The sequence below is a fragment of the Eleutherodactylus coqui genome, chromosome 1 (genome assembly GCF_035609145.1).
Source record: "Eleutherodactylus coqui strain aEleCoq1 chromosome 1, aEleCoq1.hap1, whole genome shotgun sequence".
NCBI classification, from domain to species: Eukaryota; Metazoa; Chordata; class Amphibia; order Anura; family Eleutherodactylidae; genus Eleutherodactylus; species Eleutherodactylus coqui.
In genome coordinates this window covers 399,206,742-399,229,155 of record NC_089837.1, presented here as the reverse complement: position 1 = coordinate 399,229,155, position 22,414 = coordinate 399,206,742, and the positions used below count along the sequence as shown (strand labels likewise).

At 41.4% G+C, this 22,414-nt stretch overlaps 1 protein-coding gene across 2 annotated transcripts in view; it reads left to right on the top strand.

Moving 5' to 3' along the window:
• NALCN (sodium leak channel, non-selective) overlaps positions 1 to 22,414 on the top strand; it is a 421,791-nt gene that overhangs the window by 331,245 nt on the left and 68,132 nt on the right. For both annotated transcript variants that reach the window (XM_066593014.1, XM_066593005.1), the window contains 2 exons: positions 75 to 166; positions 248 to 370. In XM_066593014.1, the coding sequence (XP_066449111.1) occupies positions 75 to 166; positions 248 to 370 (215 nt within the window). The remainder of the gene's footprint in view (positions 1 to 74; positions 167 to 247; positions 371 to 22,414) is intronic.

The following is a 22,414-nucleotide window of genomic DNA, read 5'->3' as shown; positions in this document are numbered from 1 at the left end:
CTTTTCTGTTACGTTGCACAGTGTTGAACAGGAATCAAATTAAATCTTATTGAATTTTCCCCTGAATACCATAGCACTCCAACACAGTAAGGTACAGAAATGCTCAGAGAGAAGACAGTGAAATCAAAATGATCCAGGAGAAGAAGGAGCAGGCAGAGATGAAAAGGTATTTGTGCTTTTATGCTTGTTGATTTAGGGATTTAATGATGGTATGTCGACTAACATAGTCTTATGTACCTTCCACAAGGAAAGTTCAAGAAGAAGAATTAAGAGAGAATCACCCATACTTTGACAAGCCACTTTTTATAGTTGGTCGAGAGCACAGATTTCGGAACTTCTGTCGGGTGATTGTCCGAGCAAGATTTAACGCGTAAGTGAAAAAATTGTGATCCAATGATATTTTAAACTTGTTCACTTACTAATGTTGTATTTTTATTATAATAAACCAAGCAGATGTAATGGTCTGCATACAACTGTTCATTAGATATATAATCATACCGTTCTTTTAAAGTGACCCTCTCAGCCTTAGGAAACAAAGATGGCCGCACCACCTCTCTGACTACCTGATGCACACTGTGTATTAGTCTGCATTAGTAGTGTAGGACACTACGCTTTCTTTGATTGTCCAATGCCGCCCATGTGAGCAGTGTTGGCCAGTTAGAGCAGCATATAATGTTGTAGACTACCGAAGCCTACTAATACACAGTGTGCATTAGGTAATCTGAGAAGTGGTGAAGCCATCTTCAGGCCTGAAGGGTCTCTTTGAAGATATTGTCTCATAAAGACAACCCCTTTTCACATGCCTTATTTAGGCATATGGACATGTTAAAAGGAACTTGTCATCACCTTTGAGCCCAAAAAACTACATTTTAAATGTAGGAGATCCAGAAGTTAGGAAAGCTGTATTTCATACTCACCTGACACCCCGCCCCAGCACTATATCCCTGCAAAGTTGGCGCATGGCAGCAGCTTGATTCTTTCTGCGCATGCACACCCTATAGGAATACATTACTGGAACTGGGCACCAAGTAAGTATAAAACACAGCTCCCCGGACTCACCCTTACCTCAACTTTGAGCCCCATAATGAAGTTTATGGGCTCAAATGTGATAACAGTTTCCCTATGTGGTTCAAAAGTATTTTATTATTGAATACAATGAGTGTTTACATTCAAAATATGCTTTACAGCTGAATGATACATTTCCTTTTTCCTAACTCAAACTAATTAGGCTTTCTGTTTTCGTCTACATAAACAGTAATAGAAAAACTAGGTCTGCTCTCTCACCAGATGCACCCAGACCTTAACTCTGTAAACGGAAAAGAGGTATGCCCTACAGTATATAGGCCCTATTCCACTCATAATGATCATTTTATTTAGTGAAGAATAAAGTGGATTTTGTGGTTATGGGGTTGCGACACCAGATGCCAACCAAGCGTTTAAGCAAGGTGAAGAGTGGAATACTATCCAAGCTGCCCAAGTGTTATAGAAACTGGGATATTTGTTGTCGTCATCAGCGCCGAACTCTTCCATATGCATTATATTATCTAATTCTAGCCATAGCAGTCGTGTGGGGAATTATGTTGATTTTCGTAGCATGTAAGCTGACGAATGGCTAGAAGAAAGAACCTGAGTGGGCTTTTTTTTGTCTTTGCTGGGAAGCAATGTAAGGAGGGCCAATTTCGAATCACCCCTTCATCTCCAAACTATTAGATCGCCTGGTTTACGATCTCTCAGAAAACTCTCTTCTTGACTCCCTACAGTCCGGCTTCCGCCCTCTACACTCGACATTAACCGCCCTTACAAAAGTATTGAAGACCTCCTGACAGCTAAATCAAGGGACGCCTACTGCCTACTGGTCCTCCTCGACCTCTCTGCAGCATTTGACAATGTTGACCACAAATTCTTCCTCAGTATGCTTCGCTCCATTTGGCCTAAAGAACACTGTTCTTTCCTGGTTTTCCTCCTATCTGTCTAACCGCTCATCCTTGGTAGGCTGTACCTCCTCTCCTCTTCCCCTTGCTGTTGGGGTCCCCCAGGGCTTGGTCCTCAGCCCTCTCCTCTTCTCCATCTACACAGCCCCTATTGGACGAGCCATCAGGAGATTTGGCTTTCCACTGCCTCTAACACTACGTCTTTTCTCTACCCGAGGCCTGTTTCACATGGGCAACGCGATATCGCGGTGAGAAAATCACAGCAATATTGCATTGGTCGTCTGTGCAATATCACTGCGTTTTCTCACGGCGATACTGCGATTTTGTGACACTGCAAAGTCGCAAGTGGTGCTACAAGGTTGTGCAAGGATTTTTAGGAAGGGGGGGGTTCTCGATATGTAAGCCCTACTCCGAAAATAAGCCCTAGCTGCAGAAAAAAAACAAACCAAAAATATTAATCGCCTAAGAAGTGCTGTCCGGCTCTTCTGCATCTTCTCCCCAGTACCCGGCAATGGTCTTCAGGCATGTCTATTGGCCGGGATTGGAAAATCCCTGTCTCCAGGAAGCACTGCCTCCTTTTTCCCAGCCAGAACACATGCCTGAAGACAACTGCCGGTGACCGGGTAGATGCCTCCGGTGGCTGGAGCTGACAGCGCTTTTTAGGTGATGTATGTGTTTTTTTCTGAAGCTAGGGCTTAGTTTAGGGCTTTGACAGTAGCTTTTCCTACTGTCAAAGTTGCATCGCACAGCACGAAAAACACGTTTTCGTGTGATACGATGGAACAGAGAGGAAGGCTCTGTGGGAAAACATCGTAAGTTGCAGGCATATCGCGAAACCCACAAGGTTTTTGACTCGCAATGTTGCATGCTACAAAACATTGCAAATGTGAAGGAACCCATAGGAAAGCATTGGCTTCACATACATGCGATTTGTAGCATTGTCGCAATTTGATGCCCATGTGAAACAGGCCTTAAACTGAACTTCTCAAAAACTGATCTATTTGTGTTTCCACCCTCTGCTAACCGACCTCATCCTCACATCTCCATCTCAGTGTGTGGCACCACCATAACACCCAGACATCACGCCCGCTGTCTTGGGGTTATATTTAACTCCAATCTTTCTTTTACTCCCTACATCCAATCTCTGGCATGAACATGTCAGCTGCACCTCAAGAACATTGCAAGAACCCACCCTTTTCTCATGCTAAACACGCTAAAAACTCTCACTGTTGTCCTCATCAACTCTTGGCTCTATTATTACATCTCACTGCTGATTGGCCGTCCCCGCACAAGACTCTTCCCTTGCCAATCCATCCTGAATGCGGCAGCCAGGCTCTTTTTCCTGCCCAACCACTACTCAGACGTCTCTGCCCTGTGCCAGTCATTGCACTGGCTGCCCGTCAGATACAGAATTAAATTCAAACTCAATACCTTCATCTACAAAGCCCTCCATAACACCGCGCCATCATAAATTGCATCCCCTATCTCAATCCACCACCCAGCCTGTGCCATCCGCTCCGCTAATGAAATCAGATTAAGTGCCTCTTTAACTCGAACCTCTCATTCCCACCTCCAAGACTTCTCCAGAGCAGCACCAGTCCTCTGGAATGCGCTACCCCAAACTATCCGGGCAATCCCCAACACACAAAACTTCAGGCGTGCTCTAAAAATGCACCTCTTCAGGGAGGCATACCATATCTCCCAAACAAAACCCCTCTTTACTCGTCTGATAACATGCTCCCTGTCCTGCTGACTGCAGTCCCTGCTAGTCGTAACCAACCGCCCCCTGCAGTCATACCGATTCCGCCACCCCACGGCTCAATTTAACCATTGTCTGTGTGTATAGCAACCCACGCACTCCACCTCGCCTTACCATGCACATCTCCAGTCCCTTTACCTTCTGTATCACCCCATTATTTGTAGTATGTAAGCTCGTTGGAGCAGACCCCTCATTTCTACTGTCTCCATCAATTGATTACTGATGTAAGGCCAAATGTCCATGGGTGGGTCGGATTCTGTGCGGACCTCTCCACTTCCAGGTTTTCTGTATTGTGCATGGTCCTCACGGCTCGCCATTGGACATGTGCAGTATAGTTTTTTTTTTTTTTTAAATCTCCTGCTTTCCTGCGGGATCTGCGGCACGTCCGCAGTTTCAGCTGCGGGTGTCTCGCAGATCCGACAACTTCCATTGACTTCAATGGAAGCCGTCCATGCGGGAACCGCACAAAACTGGAGCATGCTGCAATTTGCTTTCTGGACCAAAAGATCCGCAAAACAAATCTGCATGCTTTAATCCATTTGCGGACGGCCATGCTTCTCATGGGTGGTTTGAGTTGCAGATCTTCTGCGCGAGTGCCGCAAATCAAATTTGCCTGTGCATATTGGGCCTTACTGTGGTTTTGTTTTTTGTTCTCCCTGTTTTGTTAGCATTGCAATATGTTTGCGCTATATAACAAAAGTTTATTATTATCATTATGTAAGAAGGAGCCTTTACCTGAGGAGCATCTCCAACATATGTTTGAGGACTGGGGGAACATTTTGGCCAATCACAATGGTGTTCTGTACCACTGGGTTAAATGTTTATAGCTGCGTTTTGGAACTTGCTGGACCTAGAAGTTTTGTGTGTCAGGACAAACATTTTGGCCCATTGTGCTGTGAGATTTCTACCTAATTTTTTTACCCAATCCTGCTTAAATACCAATGGGTCTTTCCTTATCTCCTCCATCAGCAATATATGGTATACCTAAGAGATCTCCTTTGTCAGTGGGGTGGATGACATGTATGTACACTACCGTTCAAAAGTTTGGGGTCACATTGAAATGTCCTTATTTTTTAAGGAAAAGTACTGTACTTTTCAATGAAGATAACTTTAAACTAGTCCTAACTTTAAACAAATGCACTCTATACATTGCTAATGTGGTAAATGACTATTCTAGCTGCAAATGTCTGTTTTTTTGTGCAATATCTACAAAGGTGTATAGAGGCCCATTTCCAGCAACTATCACTCCAGTGTTCTAATGGTACAATGTGTTTGCTCATTGGCTCAGAAGGCTAATTGATGATTAGAAAACCCTTGTGCAATCATGTTCACACATCTGAAAACAGTCTAGCTCGTTACAGAAGCTACAAAACTGACCTTCCTGTGAGCAGATTGAGTTTCTGGAGCATCACATTTGTGGGGTCAATTAAACGCTCAAAATGGCCAGAAAAAGAGAACTTTCATCTGAAACTCGACAGTCTATTCTTGTTCTTAGAAATGAAGGCTATTCCATGTGAGAAATTGCTAAGAAATTGAAGATTTCCTACAACGGTGTGTACTACTCCCTTCAGAGGACAGCACAAACAGGCTCTAACCAGAGTAGAAAAAGAAGTGGGAGGCCGCGTTGCACAACTAAGCAAGAAGATAAGCACATTAGAGTCTCTAGTTTGAGAAACAGACGCCTCACAGGTACCCAACTGGCATCTTCATTAACCCCTTGAGTGGCAGGTTTCCTACCACCCTGTCGTGCCCACCAGGGCAGGTTTTTTAAAATGGTCTAATCATTGAATTTCAACTAGTTTTGCAGTTGCGTCTCAAGAGCCATAACTTTTTCATTTTTCCATTGACATGGCCATATAAGGGCTTGTATTTTGCGGGACAAGTTGTGATTTTTTAAACAGGGGGGAGGAAAAAAAGAAATGGGGAAAAAAGAAAAAAGGGGCCATGTCATTAAGGGGTTAAATAATGTATTAACTTCCTTCTCTGGGTCATTACGACGCACATGGATACCACATGTGTGATTGTATTTTTGATTTTTTACAAAGTAAAGGGAGACAAGTGTTTTTTTTATTTTTTTAATAATTTTTTTACTTTTTTTTTTTAATTTTTTAAAAATTTTTTATTTTTTTTTGTCCCTTTAGGGGACTTCCACAGTGGCCCATCAGGACCCCTGATCACATTCCAGGGGTCCGATGGTGACAGCCCTTTACATGCTGCAGTGACAGCCCTTTACATGCTGCAGTCACATAGACTGCAGCATGTAAAGGGTTAACACAGCAGAGATCGGAGGTTTTCTCTGATCTCTGCTGTAAGAGCAGGTACCTAGCTGTCCTCTGACAGCTAACAACCAGCTCTCCCTGCCACAGAGACCATCGGCTTGCTTCTGACAAGCCGATGGTCTCTATGGCAACCTGTAAACAAAGCAGGACATTGCCGACATGTCGGCAATATCTTCTGCTGGTTTTTCAAAGCCCTTGCTTTGTTCTCTGTGGGTCTGTGCAGGCAGAGCACACTGTCACAGCTTGTGGCATTGTGCTCTGCAGCTCCCATAGTGATACATAGCCCGGAAATCTTCCGGGCTATGTTGCTATGAGCAGTGGAGCTCGTCACGGAACTTTTCCGGGCGTGCCACTCAAGGGGTTAAATAGTACCCGCAAAACACCAGTGTCAACATCTACAGTGAAGAGGCGGCTGCGGGATTTTGGGCTTCAGGGCAGAGTGGCAAAGAAAAAGCCATATCTGAGACTGGCCAATAAAAGAAAAAGATTAAGGTGGGCAAAAGAACACAGACATTGGACAGAGGAAGACTGGAAAAAAGTGTTGTGGACGGATGAATCCAAGTTTGAGGTGTTTGGATCACAAAGAAGAACGTTTGTGAGACGCAGAACAAATGAAAAGATGCTGGAAGAATGCCTGACGCCATCTGTTAAGCATGGTGGAGGTAATGTGATGGTCTGGGGTTGCTTTGGTGCTGGTAAGGTTGGAGATTTGTACAGGGTAAAAGGGATTCTGAATAAGGAAGGCTATCACTCCATTTTGCAACGCCATGCCATACCCAGTGGACAGCGCTTGATTGGAACCAATTTCATCCTACAACAGGACAATGACCCTAAACACACCTCCAAATTGTGCAAGAACTATTTACAGCAGAAGCAGGCAGCTGGTATTCTATCGGTAATGGAGTGGCCAGCGCAGTCACCAGATCTGAACCCCATTGAGCTGTTGTGGGAGCAGCTTGACCGTATGGTACGCCAGAAGTGCCCATCCAACCAATCCAACTTGTGGGAGATGCTTCTAGAAGCGTGGGGTGCAATTTCTCAAGCTTACCTCAACAAATTAACAGCTAGAATGTCAAAGGTGTGCAATGCTGTAATTGCTGCAAAAGGAGGATTCTTTGACGAAAGCAAAGTTTGATGTAAAAACAATGTTATTTCAAATACAAATCATTATTTCTAACCTTGTCAATGTCTTGACTCTATTTTCTATTCATTTCACAACGCATGGTGGTGAATAAGTGTGACTTTTCATGGAAAACACAAAATTGTTTGGGTGACCTCAAACTTTTGAACGGTAGTGTACGTATCTATAAGTACTGAAATCACACCCTGGCCAGTGTGTGGGTGTGTGGTCACCCAGCAGCTCACATAGCAATCTCATACCCGACTCCAAAACCAAATCCCACACTCTGGAGAGCAGTGGGGAACCACCAAACAATGCAATCAAGTGTGGGTTGCCCGGTAAAGGTGTGAGTGGGCCAGGTCGGGATACTAGGTATAAGCATATCGCTAGTCTATCTCATGTATCCATAAAATTGCTCATGAATGGCATTAGATTAGATATTTGTCAGGTTTCCTTGCCGAGGCAGCGACAGGTACCCTTTAAGGGATGAAGACACTATTCTGGACCACCTTCTATTAACTGGAGGGGACAGCCAATAATAAAGAGTGATTCTGTAATATGTTACACTACATTTCTCCTGCAGCAGCCATTGTAGGGGAAATCTAATGACCATTTCATGCCATTGGAAATTGACTACTGAACATGAATACTAGCAGTATAAAAGTGGAAGCTTCCTGCCTGGCAATGAATCAGTATTTGCAGTAAACAGCAGTGACATTTCTTTCTAAGAATAATGTACATAAATGGATCACTCAGAGTTAAATCTGGTTCATGTTATCTAACCTTTTCAGAAATGCAGAGATAATTCAGGAATAATAGCTCAAATCTGGAACACTGTGCTACTTTCTGCGATTACAAGCACAATCATAAGTCAGCCATGAACCAGAATTAAGTTTTAGAAATAGATCATTGATTGTAGGCAATGTCTGAAGATTTTGCAGGACTAGAAATTGCCCTTACAGCTTAGGATTTCAGCAGTCATAGGTGTTCATTTTAGCAATTTTCGGCAAAAGAACAGCCCGTTCACAATTTTGTAACATTTATGTCAGTGGCCTGAGTACTCTATAAGTTAAGCTAATGAGCACCAAGGACTGACCTTTTCTTTTTAATGGCTGCTTTTGACGCACTCACCTTCTAGGTGTTCTGCATTAGGAGAAAAGATAGCGTTCCTGACACACGTCACAGGCCTCTCGCTAGCCAAGCCAGAAACCTACTGCACACTGATGAGGGGCCAATACCCCAAAACAGCTGTTTGTGTATGGATTCTGGCTTGGCTTTTAATTCCCAGTCATTGTTACAAGGCTTGTATAAAGAGTCTAACATTGCCTTGCAGGAATGTTGCCTTCTAATAGGTGGTGCTGCAGAGGTATTGTTCCATCTCCCTTATTTGCATATTACTGAGAGAAGCATGAATGGCCTTATAAGTCTCCTCCCTCACCCCCTAGGTGCTGTCCATGAAAAGGCATGGACATCTCCTTTGTATACCAGAAAACTATGACCAGCCACAGAGTTAAAAAAACATATGTGCAGAAAACTGGAAAACAATGCACATTAGTGAACAATGTATCCATTTAAATAAAGCCATACATCTAGGAATGTAATGCTGAAATGCCTGATCCTTTTTCTCTTATAATCTGTCATTGGAGGGAATATTAGGAGACATTAATATATATTAGATCATCAGTGCATCCTGCTGATATTGTCGGGATCTCTTGACATTAATCTAAAGTGATTGCACAATTTAATGAACTAAGGTACAGTAAATGTCCAAAAACCTGAAGGGGCACAATTAATTGACTGTTTTCAGAGTAGCATATTCATGGAGATATGACTAGAAAAAGAGAAGAATATCAAGTGTTTCGACGCAACATCTAACCTTACACTACTTGAGCCTGAATCTGGAAAAATGAAAGTGCAAACTTGCTGTCCTGCAATGGATCTGTATGTGCAGACAAAACCAGTGACATTTCTTTCTAGGAAGACACGCACATAAATGGAATGCCCAGAGTTAAATATGCTACTTGTTCTCTAACCTTTTCAGCTATGCAGAGATAATTCAGGAATAATAGCTTTTGTATAATGCTTGATTTATAGTCCCAACCTGACTTTTAAAAGGTCAAGAGGTCCTCACACAACAGGGAAAAAGCTAGAGTGTTTTCCTAACTTCATGTTGTTGACACACATACACACAAGCACACCCATTTTTTGGTTTTAAACAGTGGAAGTGTGCACTTTTTCCTCTGGTGTATGATTCATATATTGACTCTTTTAAAAGGATTGTCTCATTAAAGGGGCTGTCAATCTCCATTCATTCATATTGTTCATAATGGCAACTGATCCGCTGTTTGAGAATGAACGATCATAAACACAATCAGTTATCCCCATACAGACCTCATTCATTGGCTGCATATCTCCCTGTTCACTGGATGGGGATGTGCAGCCGACCAGCAAGCATTTTATGCTAACATAAATGAGCTGAATAGGTGGCAAACAAGTGTTTCCTTGTTTGTTGGCTGATTGTTGTCACTTTTACTTTGCCCAATGATCGAGCTAACATTTGTGCCCAATTTTCAGGACACGGAAAAGGTTATTTAGCATTCGGCACCTCTGGGGTCGATAGAAGAGACCCTTTTATCTTTCCCCAGGAGTACTGGAAACTTACATCTATTGTAGTTTGCTTTTCTATTGGGTCCCCAAACTGAAGGGATCCTTTAGCTGTCCCCATGCTGGCGGAGTTCACAGGCTTGATCAGCAGTATTTTTTTCCTCTACAGAACCATTATTTTGTTAGAAGAGCCTTCTATATCTTGTATTCCCAGATACTGTGAGCCTGTTTATAAAAGCGGTTGTGTATTTAGTTCAGATTGTGCTTTCAAACTTGAGTCAATTCAAACCTGAGATTTAAGGTCTGACAAGAATAACTTACTACTAAGCTACACAGTCAATTGCATGAAATTTATAGTATTGACTTCACCTCCTTCTGGGGTGCTGCAGTGATTGATAATGGTAAAGGTCCTTCCTCAGAGAGCACTTTTTCTCCAGCTAGGATTCAGAGTAAGGTTGTCAGAGATCAATACCATTCTCTGTCATTGCCAAAATAAAAACAAAGATAGATGAAATCCCAGGTAATGATAGAAATAAGAAGCTTTCTGATTTTGGAACTTGTTTGTCTTGTTGTATTTAGCATTTAAGCTCCATATCTGCTTTTCATTTCCTTATACTGTTATCAGCCTGTTTTTTCCTTATGACAGCATATCATTTTTTTCAAGTCTGAAGTCTAGAATATCATGACTGGTAGATAAAATCTCTTTTACCCATTTTGTCAACTTATCTGCTTTGAAATCATTTATTTTGTCTTATTTTCTTAATGAATATCTAAAATTGTCTAATATCTGCAGAGTAGCAACATTTTGGGGGGAGGATTTCATTAGTTTTTCCATTGTGTTCTGTTATGCAGCTTATTTCATTGAGTCTGCTTGTAGGAGTAATGCAACGTTTTGTTAAAAATCAATGGCTTCAGTTATTAATTTTTAACGTACGAGTTAGTGTTCCTGACCTAAAAATGTGATATGTATCTGTCATAGATTCATAGGTATGTGTTCTAGTATGTTTCACATCAGAAAGCCCCCATGAGAACAATGCAGCTGCTCACACAGCTGGGCGTGTGACTAATCACACCCTGGGCTCTGCAAACAGCTTCTGCAGGCTCATTTACATGCAAATGAAGATCATAATGTGTTAATGGCAATTACTGGACATTAACACTTTATGCAAATAGATCGTAACATTTTTCAATTGTTCAGTCATTTGAAAGATTATCTTTGCATGTAAATGAGCCTTTAATTGTAAAAGCTATAAAAGCAGTTCAGCAGAAATCTTTAAACTCCTTGCATTCGCTGCATACTGTATGACCCCTTTCCTCCCTCTCTCATTTTGTTGGGCTCTACTGTATGCAGTTCTGATTTTAAAACTTCGATTTCTCAAATGAAATTTTCTATTACAGTTGTAGAGAGTAACACAGAAACATGGAAGACCTAACAGTGTTAGGATGAGGGACTGGGGTGGGCACATTTGTATGAGCTATACTGTGCCTGGTACATTTGCGTGGGCATTCTATCAGTAACTGCTTGTCAAAATTGCTGTTTAATTAAAATAATGGATATGGAACTGTTAAAGGCATCACTTAATATAGGTGCTACTCAAGGGGTAACATACCCTTATTAATCAGGAATGCCTAATTATTTTTCGATACATCAGAGAAGAGTTAAATGATACAAAACACTCAAATGATGTTGCCAAGCTCTTTTCTTTTATTGTTACAATGCAAGACGTTATATACTGTGGATTCCCCCACAGTCAACAGCATGTGTGATACTTCTTCTTGATTATGACAAAACTACATGCTCAGCATCTGGGACCTTGTTAGTAATACTACAATAAGTGTATTTTGTACACATACGTCTTACTATGCACATGGCAGATATTACGCACATGAATAATTTAATATTTACACATTTTCCGTCTTTTGAATAATATTTTTACCTAACAGGTATATCCCTTTCAGCTCGAGTGAAAGAGGGGGTCTTGGGAACCTGTTCACCTAATGGGCCTATTCCCCAGAGAACTTTCTTCACCCCAATCCCCATTAGAATTGAGGAAAATGTTCACTTGTAGGTGGCAGTAAGTGTATATGCATTGGATACACATCATCATTAGGCTGTTGTCTAAGGTGTACCACACTGGTTACTGCCTTAGTTCTTTTTCTACAAAGCTTAAGGAATATTGAGAGGTAGCATATAGCTATTCTGAACAGTAAATAAGTAGCAAGGCACAATAGTAATATCTGAAATATGGCTTGTATGATTCCCATGATCCTGGAGAAGGTATGGCTTTACTAGGAGTCTTGTGTCGCTTCATGTTCTTTTAGCTATTTTCTTTCACTTCCACAATTACTTGTATACCAGCTTTAATTTGCGTGTTGCTTGTATAATCTGCAGCATGTGAAGCCATTTGTATGCTGCCTGTCCACACACTATATGAGTACTAGTGGGTAAGGCAACTGCAGAATTATTAAGAATTCTTGTCACCCAATATGCAAACATGGTAAAGTTTATGTTTTCCCTCCAATCAGTGGCATTATCTCTTTCAAGCAAGGTGGTGTTATCCAGCAAAGAGAGAAGGTCATCACATGTCTGTTCTTCCATTATGAGCCTTGGTGTGATGCCATTTTCCCCCAATGACTACACATGAATAGTTATTTATTGATGCGCAATAGGACATCTGAATAGGAGTTAAAATAAAGGAGATGTTACTATGCCAGCCCTTTGGTTTGGAAGTGAGCGGTTGAGCATTAAGTAACCAGGGGTTCTGTAACCATTCACCGACCTGCAAAGTATATGCCTTATTTCAGCTCCTACCAGGTGCTGGTTCATCCTTAACTAATTGATAAAGTTCCCTTGATTTAGAGGTATGGGCACATATGGCATGGTCTTTGAGGCTATAGGGCTATGTGTACATATACAACAGCTCCTGAGTTTTTGAGCCATCTGGAAACCATCAACAATAACTTTATGGTGTTTCACAAACTTATTAACCCAATCATTTTTAAACATGTCATTGAGTCCCTTTTATCCTGAGGATTGTCCATGACTGTAGAAACAGCCTTCCAAGCATTCCCCAGCTCTGGCATGTATGTAGGTGTCTTTTCCTTCCAATTTGACAGAAGTGGCAGTTGTCATCTGCAGCTGGTATGGACCATCAAGTCTCATTGCCAAACTTTTTCTGACATGTCTTTTGAGAACAGCCCAGTCTCCTGGAAGCAAATTATGCAGCCCCTCTTTTGAGTAGGGATCTACAATCTAGGAAAATACACGTTTATAAGTGACAGTTAACTCCTGATGTAAGGCCTTCATATGGAAGGTTAGGTCCTCATGCTGGGCCTGCTTGTGTTAGGGGAAATATAGGCCTGTTACAGGGACCCTGTGAAACATAACTTCATATAGAAACAGTTTGGTGTTTTTGCTGGGTATGGTTACTCCTGAGTCAAGTGCTAAGGGAAGACATTCTGGTCATGGTTTTCCCATCTCTTCTATTGTTTTCGGTATATTTAATTTCAAAGTGCCATTCAGTCTTTCTACCTTGCCACTTGCTGGAGGTGGTATGGAGTATGGAACAACTCAGTAATCCCCAACTCCTGTAGGATCTCCTGAAGTATCGTACTGGTGGAATGTGTACCTCTATCACTTTCTGTAACCTCTGGTACACCATATTTACAGATCACTTCATTTAACATTTTATATGCTGTGGTTTTGGAGTTGGCATTTTCTTTTTTAAAAGTCACACATCCAGCTAACCTGAGAATAGTTCTATGCAAACCAACACAAACTCTCAAACACCTACCTTAGGTAGCTGTATGTAGTAAATCTGCAATCGCTGGAACGGGTAGTGTACAGCTGTAAAACAAATTTACATACATGATCTAGCCCCCGTTGGCATAAGCTTTCCAAACATGACTCATTTCTTCGACTACATGAAAATTTGTTTGTAAATCCTTAGGGCTTATTCAGATGGGTGTATATCAGTCGGGTTTTCACGCCTGGCCGATATACGCTGCCCCTCTCTGCAAGAGGAAGAGACGGGACAGGAACTAGTGCACTGAGCTCCCACCCTCTCTCCACCCCTCGACACTGTTTGCAACGAGAGGGGGCGAGAGATGGGCGGAACTTAGCTCCACCTCCTCCCGCACCTGCCATTGCAAACAGTCATGAGAGGGCGGAGATGGGGCGGGAGCTCAGTTCACTTGCTCCCGGCCCGTCCCACCTCCTCCCCTTGCAGAGAAGGGGCAGTGTATATCGGCCGGGCATGGAAAGCTGACCGATATACACCCATCTGAATAAGCCCTTAGGCTGTGTTCATGTTTTTTTGTTGCATTTTAAACCACAATTAAAAAAAAACACATTAAAAAACTGCATGCAGTATTCAAAAGACAAATGTGTTTTTAAGAAATTGTATACACTACTAACCCCTTTAGGACCGTGTCCTTTTTTTTCCATTTTCGTTTTTCCTCCCTCCTTTTAAAAAATCATAACTCTTTTACTTATTCATCAACATAACTGCCTGAGTGCTTGTTTTTTGTGGGACAAGTTGTATTTTTACTATATAATGTACCATATAATGTACTGAAAAACTTTTAAAAAATTCTTAGTGGGATGAAATGGAAAAAATATAAATTCCTCCATCTTTGAGTGTGTCTTATTTTTATGGCGAATACACTTCAACAAAAATGACCTGATAACTCTATTCTGTGGGTCAATATGACTCCTACAATACTAAATTCATTTTTTTTTTTTGCTGTACTACTTTTATTTTTTTTCAAATATATTTCATTGTTTTTTTTATTATTTTCTGCTGCCTTCTTCTGATAGCTATAATTTTTTTCTTTTTTCGTTGACATAGTTGTGTGACAACTCATTTTGTCTGGAACGTCCTGTAGTTTCCATTGGTACCATTCTGGAGTAAATACAACTTTTTGATTGATTTTTATTACATTTTTTCTTAGAGACAGGAAGACCAAAAAACCTCAATTCTGATGTTCTTTATTTTTTTCTAACGACGTTCACTGTAGGGGGTAATTAATGCGTTACCTTGATAAATCAGACTTTTACGGACACAGTGATACCAAATATGTATTTATGTTTTATTATTTAGATTCTTTTTTTATAAATATGAATATAAATATTTTTTACTTTTATTGCCTTTTTTTATAATTAGTAAAACTTTTTTAAACTTAATTTTAACTTTTTTTTTTAGTCCCCAGAGGAAACAAGAGCTTGGATGCCATAGCATTACATCATACTACGATCTGACAGGAATTCCATCAAGCCATGCCATAGGCACAGCTTGATGGGCATTCTGCCATAACAGCCATGGGGCCTTTCATAAGGCCTTGGCTGCCATGACACCTGCACGACTCCCTGCGATCTCATCGCGACAGGGCTGTGCGGAACCCTGGAACATCGGACATGTGATTTAAATGGCGCTGTCAGAACTGATGGCGGCATCTAAAGGGTTAACAGCTCTGATGATACGCATAGCTTATCAGAGCTGTTGCTGCTGCGTGTCGGCTGTAAGAAACAACCCCGCGATCTCATTCCATACACACCCCGAACGTGCACGATGTAATCTTACGTCCTGTGTCGTTAAGGGGTTAAAAACTGCATGTGTATTTAAACAATATGTGTATTTTTAAAACAGCATGAAGATTTTTCATGCATTTTTTAATTGTTTGTAAAGAGCACATTTATATACAGGATATGCTCAGGTTATCTCCAGTATATAATTATATATATACAGCTGGTATAACTTATACATCTCCCTGTATATAGTGGTATGGACCATGCTGGTATAACCTAGGTATCTTTTGTATAGATATGTACAGCTCGTATAAGTTATACATCTCCTGTGTATAGTTATATACCTGGTTATACAAGCTTGGTCGATATCACTACATACAGGATGTATAGCTTATACCAGTAGTACCATATATAAGTATGTACCGCATGTAATCTTGTATATGTAACTGGTATAAGTTATATCAGCTGTACATATATAATTATATACAGGACAGGTTATACCAGCATGGCTGATATCACTATATACAGGAAGATGTACATCCCCCTGTCTATAGTGATATGCAGCATGCTGGTATAACCTGGATATCTCCTGTATATAATTATATATGTATAGCTGGTATAACTGATACCAGTCATATATACAAGATTACATGCGGTACATACTTCGCTACACTGCATGGTCCACTGACTCTGCTCTCCTTTTTATTATCAGGCACCACCAGCCGGACCAATTACACATCCGGAAGTGCACTGACAGACTGCAGTTGTGACCAATCACAACTGCAGTCCCTGATTGGAAGGGAGGATCATGTGCTGGGGGAGTCTGCAGCCTTTAATTGGCTGCTGGCTCCCCGGGTAATGGTCCTCCCCTCCCTGAGCACCAGCCACAGCTGGCCTGTGGGACCAGGCGGTAATACAGCATATGGTGGGTGCCCGCAGACCCCCTTTTTCTAAGGGGTTTGGTTTGCAATTGTGACCAACTGGCGGTTTGCTGATGCCTGGAGCCATCTATGAAAAACTCAAAATCTGCATTAGCCAACAACATTTTCAAGATCCCTGGTCTTATTTTCCATTAACTCTAAACAATCATGCATATGCATTTGATTTTCCACATTTCTCCCTCAATTTCCTGAATTTAATGAAAGTAATGAAGCTGGATTCAGAACTAAACATCTTCTAATTGTGATATGTGAGGGTGCTATTTTGGGAGGGACAGGCAGTCATAGAGGTGTTGCAGAAGGCTGGAGACTTAAGCTGCTCTCACACATGCGTTCAGAAAACACCGTGCAAAACTGCAGCATTTAACCATCTTTTCATGTGGGCATTTTCAAACGCATGTTACAATGTTTGACAGCATTGTTTAATGCTCCCCATGACTGTGATGGGTGATGAGGTGCGTTAAAAAGCACTAAAATGGGTGAAAATAGAGCATACAGCGCTCGAAAATCGCCATGTTCAAACACTGGTCTGTGAGCCCCCATTAAAATCAATGTGGAGTTGGATCGTGGTTAGTGCGGCATTCGGGCTGCCGCGCTAACCGCGGTAAGAAACAGTGAGTGTAGGAGCGGCCTTATGGTATCCATTCTCTGCAATATCTTATGAATCCCGCGAAAGTGCACAGTTCCTGAGGGTTTCTCGGGAGTGGGATAGCCTGAAGTGCCTGAATTTTCTCAGTAGTAATGTGCCTAGTGCCCTGTGAAATGTAATCGCCCAGGAACACAACTGTAGGTTGGCCAAGCTGAAGTTTAGACTTTGATGTTTTACAGTCATTCTCAGCAGGAATTGCAACAGACTGATAGTCTCCTCTAAACACTGTTCAATAATGTTGTAATACAAGAGCAAATCATCAACATATTGAAGCAGTGAGGTTTGTAGGGCCTCAGAGCACTGCCCTGTAGAGTTGGCTGCTCCCTGCAGCAACAGACACCAGCAATATTGCTTACCACAATGCGTGGAAACGAATAAGAGCTGGGCGCCTTCTTGTAAGGGTACACTGAAGAAATTGTTTGCTAGATCCAACACTGTGAAGAAGGTGGAGCTGGCTGGTATCTGTGACAATAGCATATGAAAATTTGGCACCAACAGTGTCAACTGCTCATACATCATGGACCATGAGAAAGGTTTGAGGTTGCCCTTGGCTACCTTTTTCTTGACTTAAAACAATGGAGTGTTTTAAGGGGAATGACATTGTTTTATGATCCCCTTTTCAATGTAGGCCTGGACCTTCTCATGAATACTGACTTCCTGAGCAGTGCTCAAAGAGTATTGCCTAATGTTGGGTGGCTGTCTACCAGCTTTGACCTTAACGTATACTGGAGTGACAGTTAGTTCTTCGACATCCATTTTGTTTTTGGTCCACAATATCTTTGGTACCATTGCAGGAATTTCTTGCATGTAGAGAGATACATTTTCCTGAGAATCTGTAACCATAAGCACAATACAAATGGTAGTTAACTATTGGTTAGTTAGGGGACTAGTTTCCTCAATGTCCTTTGGGATATACTCAATTGTTGCTTGTATTGCTCTAAGCATGACTGCCCCATATAAGTTGACTGAGCAGATCTCTGTCAGCAAAAATCTACCCACATTGAAAAACTCTTGTTATTAATTTGATTCTACTTGTAACATATTTATCAGTCTTGTCAAGTACACAATTGTCTCATTACTGTGTTAGCATCATAATTCAATAGTATTCAAATAAGTAAAACCCAATATATTGAATATACCATAAACACAGATACACTTCTTCTCAGCTATGTTGGTCTGTCTTAAGGAGAGGCAAAAGTTATTGCATCAGAAATCTTATTCATCTTCCCTCTCCCCTTACAGCTCCACCCCTTGTGGTCTGTCTAACTGTTTGGGTGTGCCTCTCTCACTCCATGTTCAGCAGTCCAACCATACACATGCCATATAATTTATATAGATAAGACATGGATATCTGCACACAAATTTGCAAAAATTACAAATATACATTATTTATGCCTAATTCTCTTTTGCAGCAATAACATAGTAATTATAATTATATTATATTATATAGTTAAGATAATTATGAACTCACACATCACACACAGGCAACCTCCCCACCACATTTAGCTCAATATGGCTCTAGTTCATGTTCAGCTCTGCTGTATCGTCATATTGTGGGAAGGAGTCAGTAGAAAGCATAGAGGCGGCGCTGAGGCCACACTCACTGAAGCTGCTCCACTCTCTTTATTTATCTCAGACACATTTAAATACCTTTATTTCTCTACACAGAGACAACCAGTTTTTAGCATATTCGCCTTTGGCTTACTAGTCTCTTTTGGCACTCTCATAGTGTTCATAATTATTAAAGGGGTTGTCTCGCGAAAGCAAGTGGGGTTATGCACTTCTGTATGGCCATATTAATGCACTTTGTAATATACATCGTGCATTAAATATGAGCCATACAGAAGTTATTCACTTAGCCACTCCATTGCTGGCGTCCCCCTCTCCATGGCTCCGTCTAATTTCAGCGTCTAATCGCCCGATTAGACGCGCTTGCGCAGAAGGGTTTTCTCCCTTCTGGTCGGTCCGGCTCCGCCCCCTTCTACGCATCATCACGTAGCTCCGCCCCGTCACGTGTGCCGATTCCAGCCAATCAGGAGGCTGGAATCGGCAATGGACTGCACAGAGCCCATGGTGCACCATGGAAGGAAAACCGTGGTGCATCCCTGGGAAAGGACCGGCGGCCATCTTAGGGAGAAGATTTTTATAAGTTCATATTTCATCACATCGGTGAGTAGCAAGCTGTTTAAAAACCGCTTTAAAGTGCTATTTTATGCCAGGGGGTGACAGGGGGAATGGGCTAATTTAAAATTTTGATGTTTTGCCTCGGGACAACCCCTTTAAGATAATCAAGTATGACCTACACTGAGTCATCTCTGTCCTTCAGCCACTATAAATATCATTCCCCCAATGATATACCTCCTGCTGCAGTTGTCATTCCCAGAGCGACTAACTATTAGAGATGAACGAGCATACTCGCTAAGGCAAACTACTCGAGCGAGTAGTGCCTTATGTGAGTACCTGCCCGCTCGTCTCTAAAGATTTTGGTGCCGGCGGGGAGCGGCGGGGGAGAGTGGGCAGGAACAGGGGGGAGATCTCTCATTCTCTCCCCCCCCCCCCCCCGATCCTCCCTGCTCACTCCCGCAACTCACCGCTCTCCCCGCCGGCACCCGAATCTTTAGAAACGAGCAGGCAGGTACTCACTCGCATAAGGCATTACTCGCTCAAGTAGTTTGCCCTAGCAAGTATGCTCTCTCATCTCTACTAACTAACTAAAGGGCACTTACTGGGAGTCATAACCTATTAGTGGAGTCCCAGACTCCACCTACCAATTAGAGTAACAATCATGTAGCCATTACATCTAATCAACACAGTCTCATACTAGTAGAATGGTGTTTAAGGTTTCAATGTATATTTATCCAATACAGATCAATCTCGCAACATGTTATATTCTTTTGTTTAAGAGTGGTCTGTCAGATTACACAGGGTTAATTGAGAACAGACAGTACTTTTCTAATCGTTGCAGTTAAACTTATGGAAAAAGAAGGGTAAAGGGAGAACATTCCTTGTGCAAACTATTCTCTCTTTTAAACAGGGTGCATAATACACTCTAATGATATATGTTAGATCACAATTTTATGCAACTGGGAGAACAATATGCAATTTTAAAATTGTGTCTCCAAATTCTGTAACTACATAACCATCGGGAAATATTGGACCATTATGTATTCAACTTTAAGAATCTTTTGACCCTACTTATATAACAAAAAACACTGCAAATTCAGTAGACATTGTCTATTTTTTCACACAAAGTACACTGAATACACTGATAATTCCGCAAGTGAAATAGAAAGAGGTCTATATCTTTTCACAAAACAGCTCACAGAAACAAAGCACATGTAAGAACAAGATTCTCACTCACTGCGGTTTTGTGTTTGTTTGGTGTCTACCATCCAGAGACCTTAACAGTCCACATGCTTGCATTTTCCACCAAAATTGTTAAAATCATCATGTAACTTAGGTGATACTCAAGGGGTATCATAGCCTTATCAATCAGGCTTAATTATTTTTGATGCATTGGAGAAGAGTACAGTGAGAAATACTCAGACTGATTCTTCCAAGCTCTTCTGTTTTGTTGATACATTGCAAGAGGTTATATACTGTGTCTTCCCCCACAGTCAACAATGCAAAGTCCACAGCATGTGTGATACTTCTCTCTTAGTTTAACATGACAACGGTTGATTATGACAAAACTGCATGCTCAGCCTCTGGGATCTTGTTTGTTAAACTACAATACCTGTCTTTTGTACACGTGTGTCTGGCTATGCACACAGCACAATTATTATGCACAAGACACTACTGCATAAAATATAATTAAATACTTTCACAATATAATTCAATGCTTTCACACTGCACAGTATTAAGGGTAATTCCTTTTGGCAGGCATAGTCATATAAGTAATTATATCTCTATGTTACTATTTTGCTTCCACTCATACTCTGCCTACTCTACTAGCTGCAAAGTGGCACCATTGTGTAACACTATTTTGCCCTTGTGTAAAGGCAGTCTGCTATGAACTCTAATGAGAGGGTTTGCTCATGTGACTTCTACCCCTTTTCACAACAGTGTAGCCTCCATTTCTTTTTAATGCATGCATTTTTGCAAAATCTGTTATCCAAACTTTATATTTTCTTAAACTATAATTATTCCATTATAAAATGTAAATTTCGAAATTCAAACAATATGACTTACAGAAAAGTTATACAAGTTTTTCATCATCAGTCTATGTTGAATAGTTCATCTACCCCCCACCCCCACCCAAGAACAATTATAGTAGTCCAACTATTGTTTGAAGATTTGTCAATGAAGCTAATAACTCTGCACCTTGGCTTCCTGTTAAAGCCAGGCAAAATATACATTATACAGAAACAATTAAAAACAAATGACTAGAGATGAGCGAATGTACTCGGTAAAGCACTACTCGTCCGAGTAATGTGCTTTATCCGAGTATCTCCCCGCTCGTCCTGAAAGATTCGGGGAGCGCCGTGGAGCGGGGAGCTGCAGGGGAGAGCGGGGAGGAACGGAGGGGAGATCTCTCTCTCCTTCTCTCCCGCCCGCTCTCCCCTGCTCCCCGCTGCAACTCACCTGTCAGCAGCGGCGCTCCCCGAATCTTTCAGGACGAGCGGGGAGGTACTCGGATAAAGCACATTACTCGGACGAGTAGTGCTTTACCGAGTACGTTCACTCATCTCTACAAATGACACAAATAAAACATTTATTTATGTATAATAAAATGTGTTAACACATATACAGTTACTAGAAACAAAGAGATTTTATATGTTAAAGTACAGCCTTTTGTCAGTGGTCATATATCAAGATATTACAACTTGTCCAACAAAAACCAATTAGAAGCTTATTTAAAACTTTGTTTCATCCCCTTTATGTAGAATGAAAGCATTGGGTTGACTAATGCTTGGCACTCCTCAGGAGTTGTTGAATCCCAAATTTGCGGAATCTTCACCTTTTATCCCTCCTTGGTGCCGTATGGATTTTTATGCAGCTTTTGCTTCATCTATGCTCACAAGCACTCAAATCAGGGCTGAAAGGCCAGGGAAGTATGCCAAGCAGGCTATAGTCAACTTAGTTGTTAGGATGATCCATCTTGTTAGAAAATGAATTCTCTATCATTAGTTTGAAGGTTTGGAATAGAAATATGTTCAGCCAAATTTTTTTGGTACACAAGAGCATTGATATTATTCATTACGAAGTGGAGACTGTGCAACAGTGTTCTGCACAAAATCTGCACAAAAATAGAGCATGCTGTAATTTTTTTTCCGCAAGCAGAAAATCGCAGTCTCTGTCGACTCGTGTGAGCAGACATGTGGATGCTCTATTGGTTTGAATTTGTGCAGATCGTCCGCTCGGGAGATGATTGTGGATTCCGCAATTCAAACCCAGTCGTGTGCAGCCAGCCTTAAGTGGTATTCTGGTGACATTAGGTTATCCCCTATCCAGAGGATTACTAGCTCATCAGTGGGGATCTGACCACTAGGACCCACACCAATCATCATAGAGACTGACAAAATGAATGACAATGCAGCATGCATGCTCGGCCATTGCTCCATTCATTTCAATGCAAGCACTGGTGGTTGCTGAACAATCTAACTC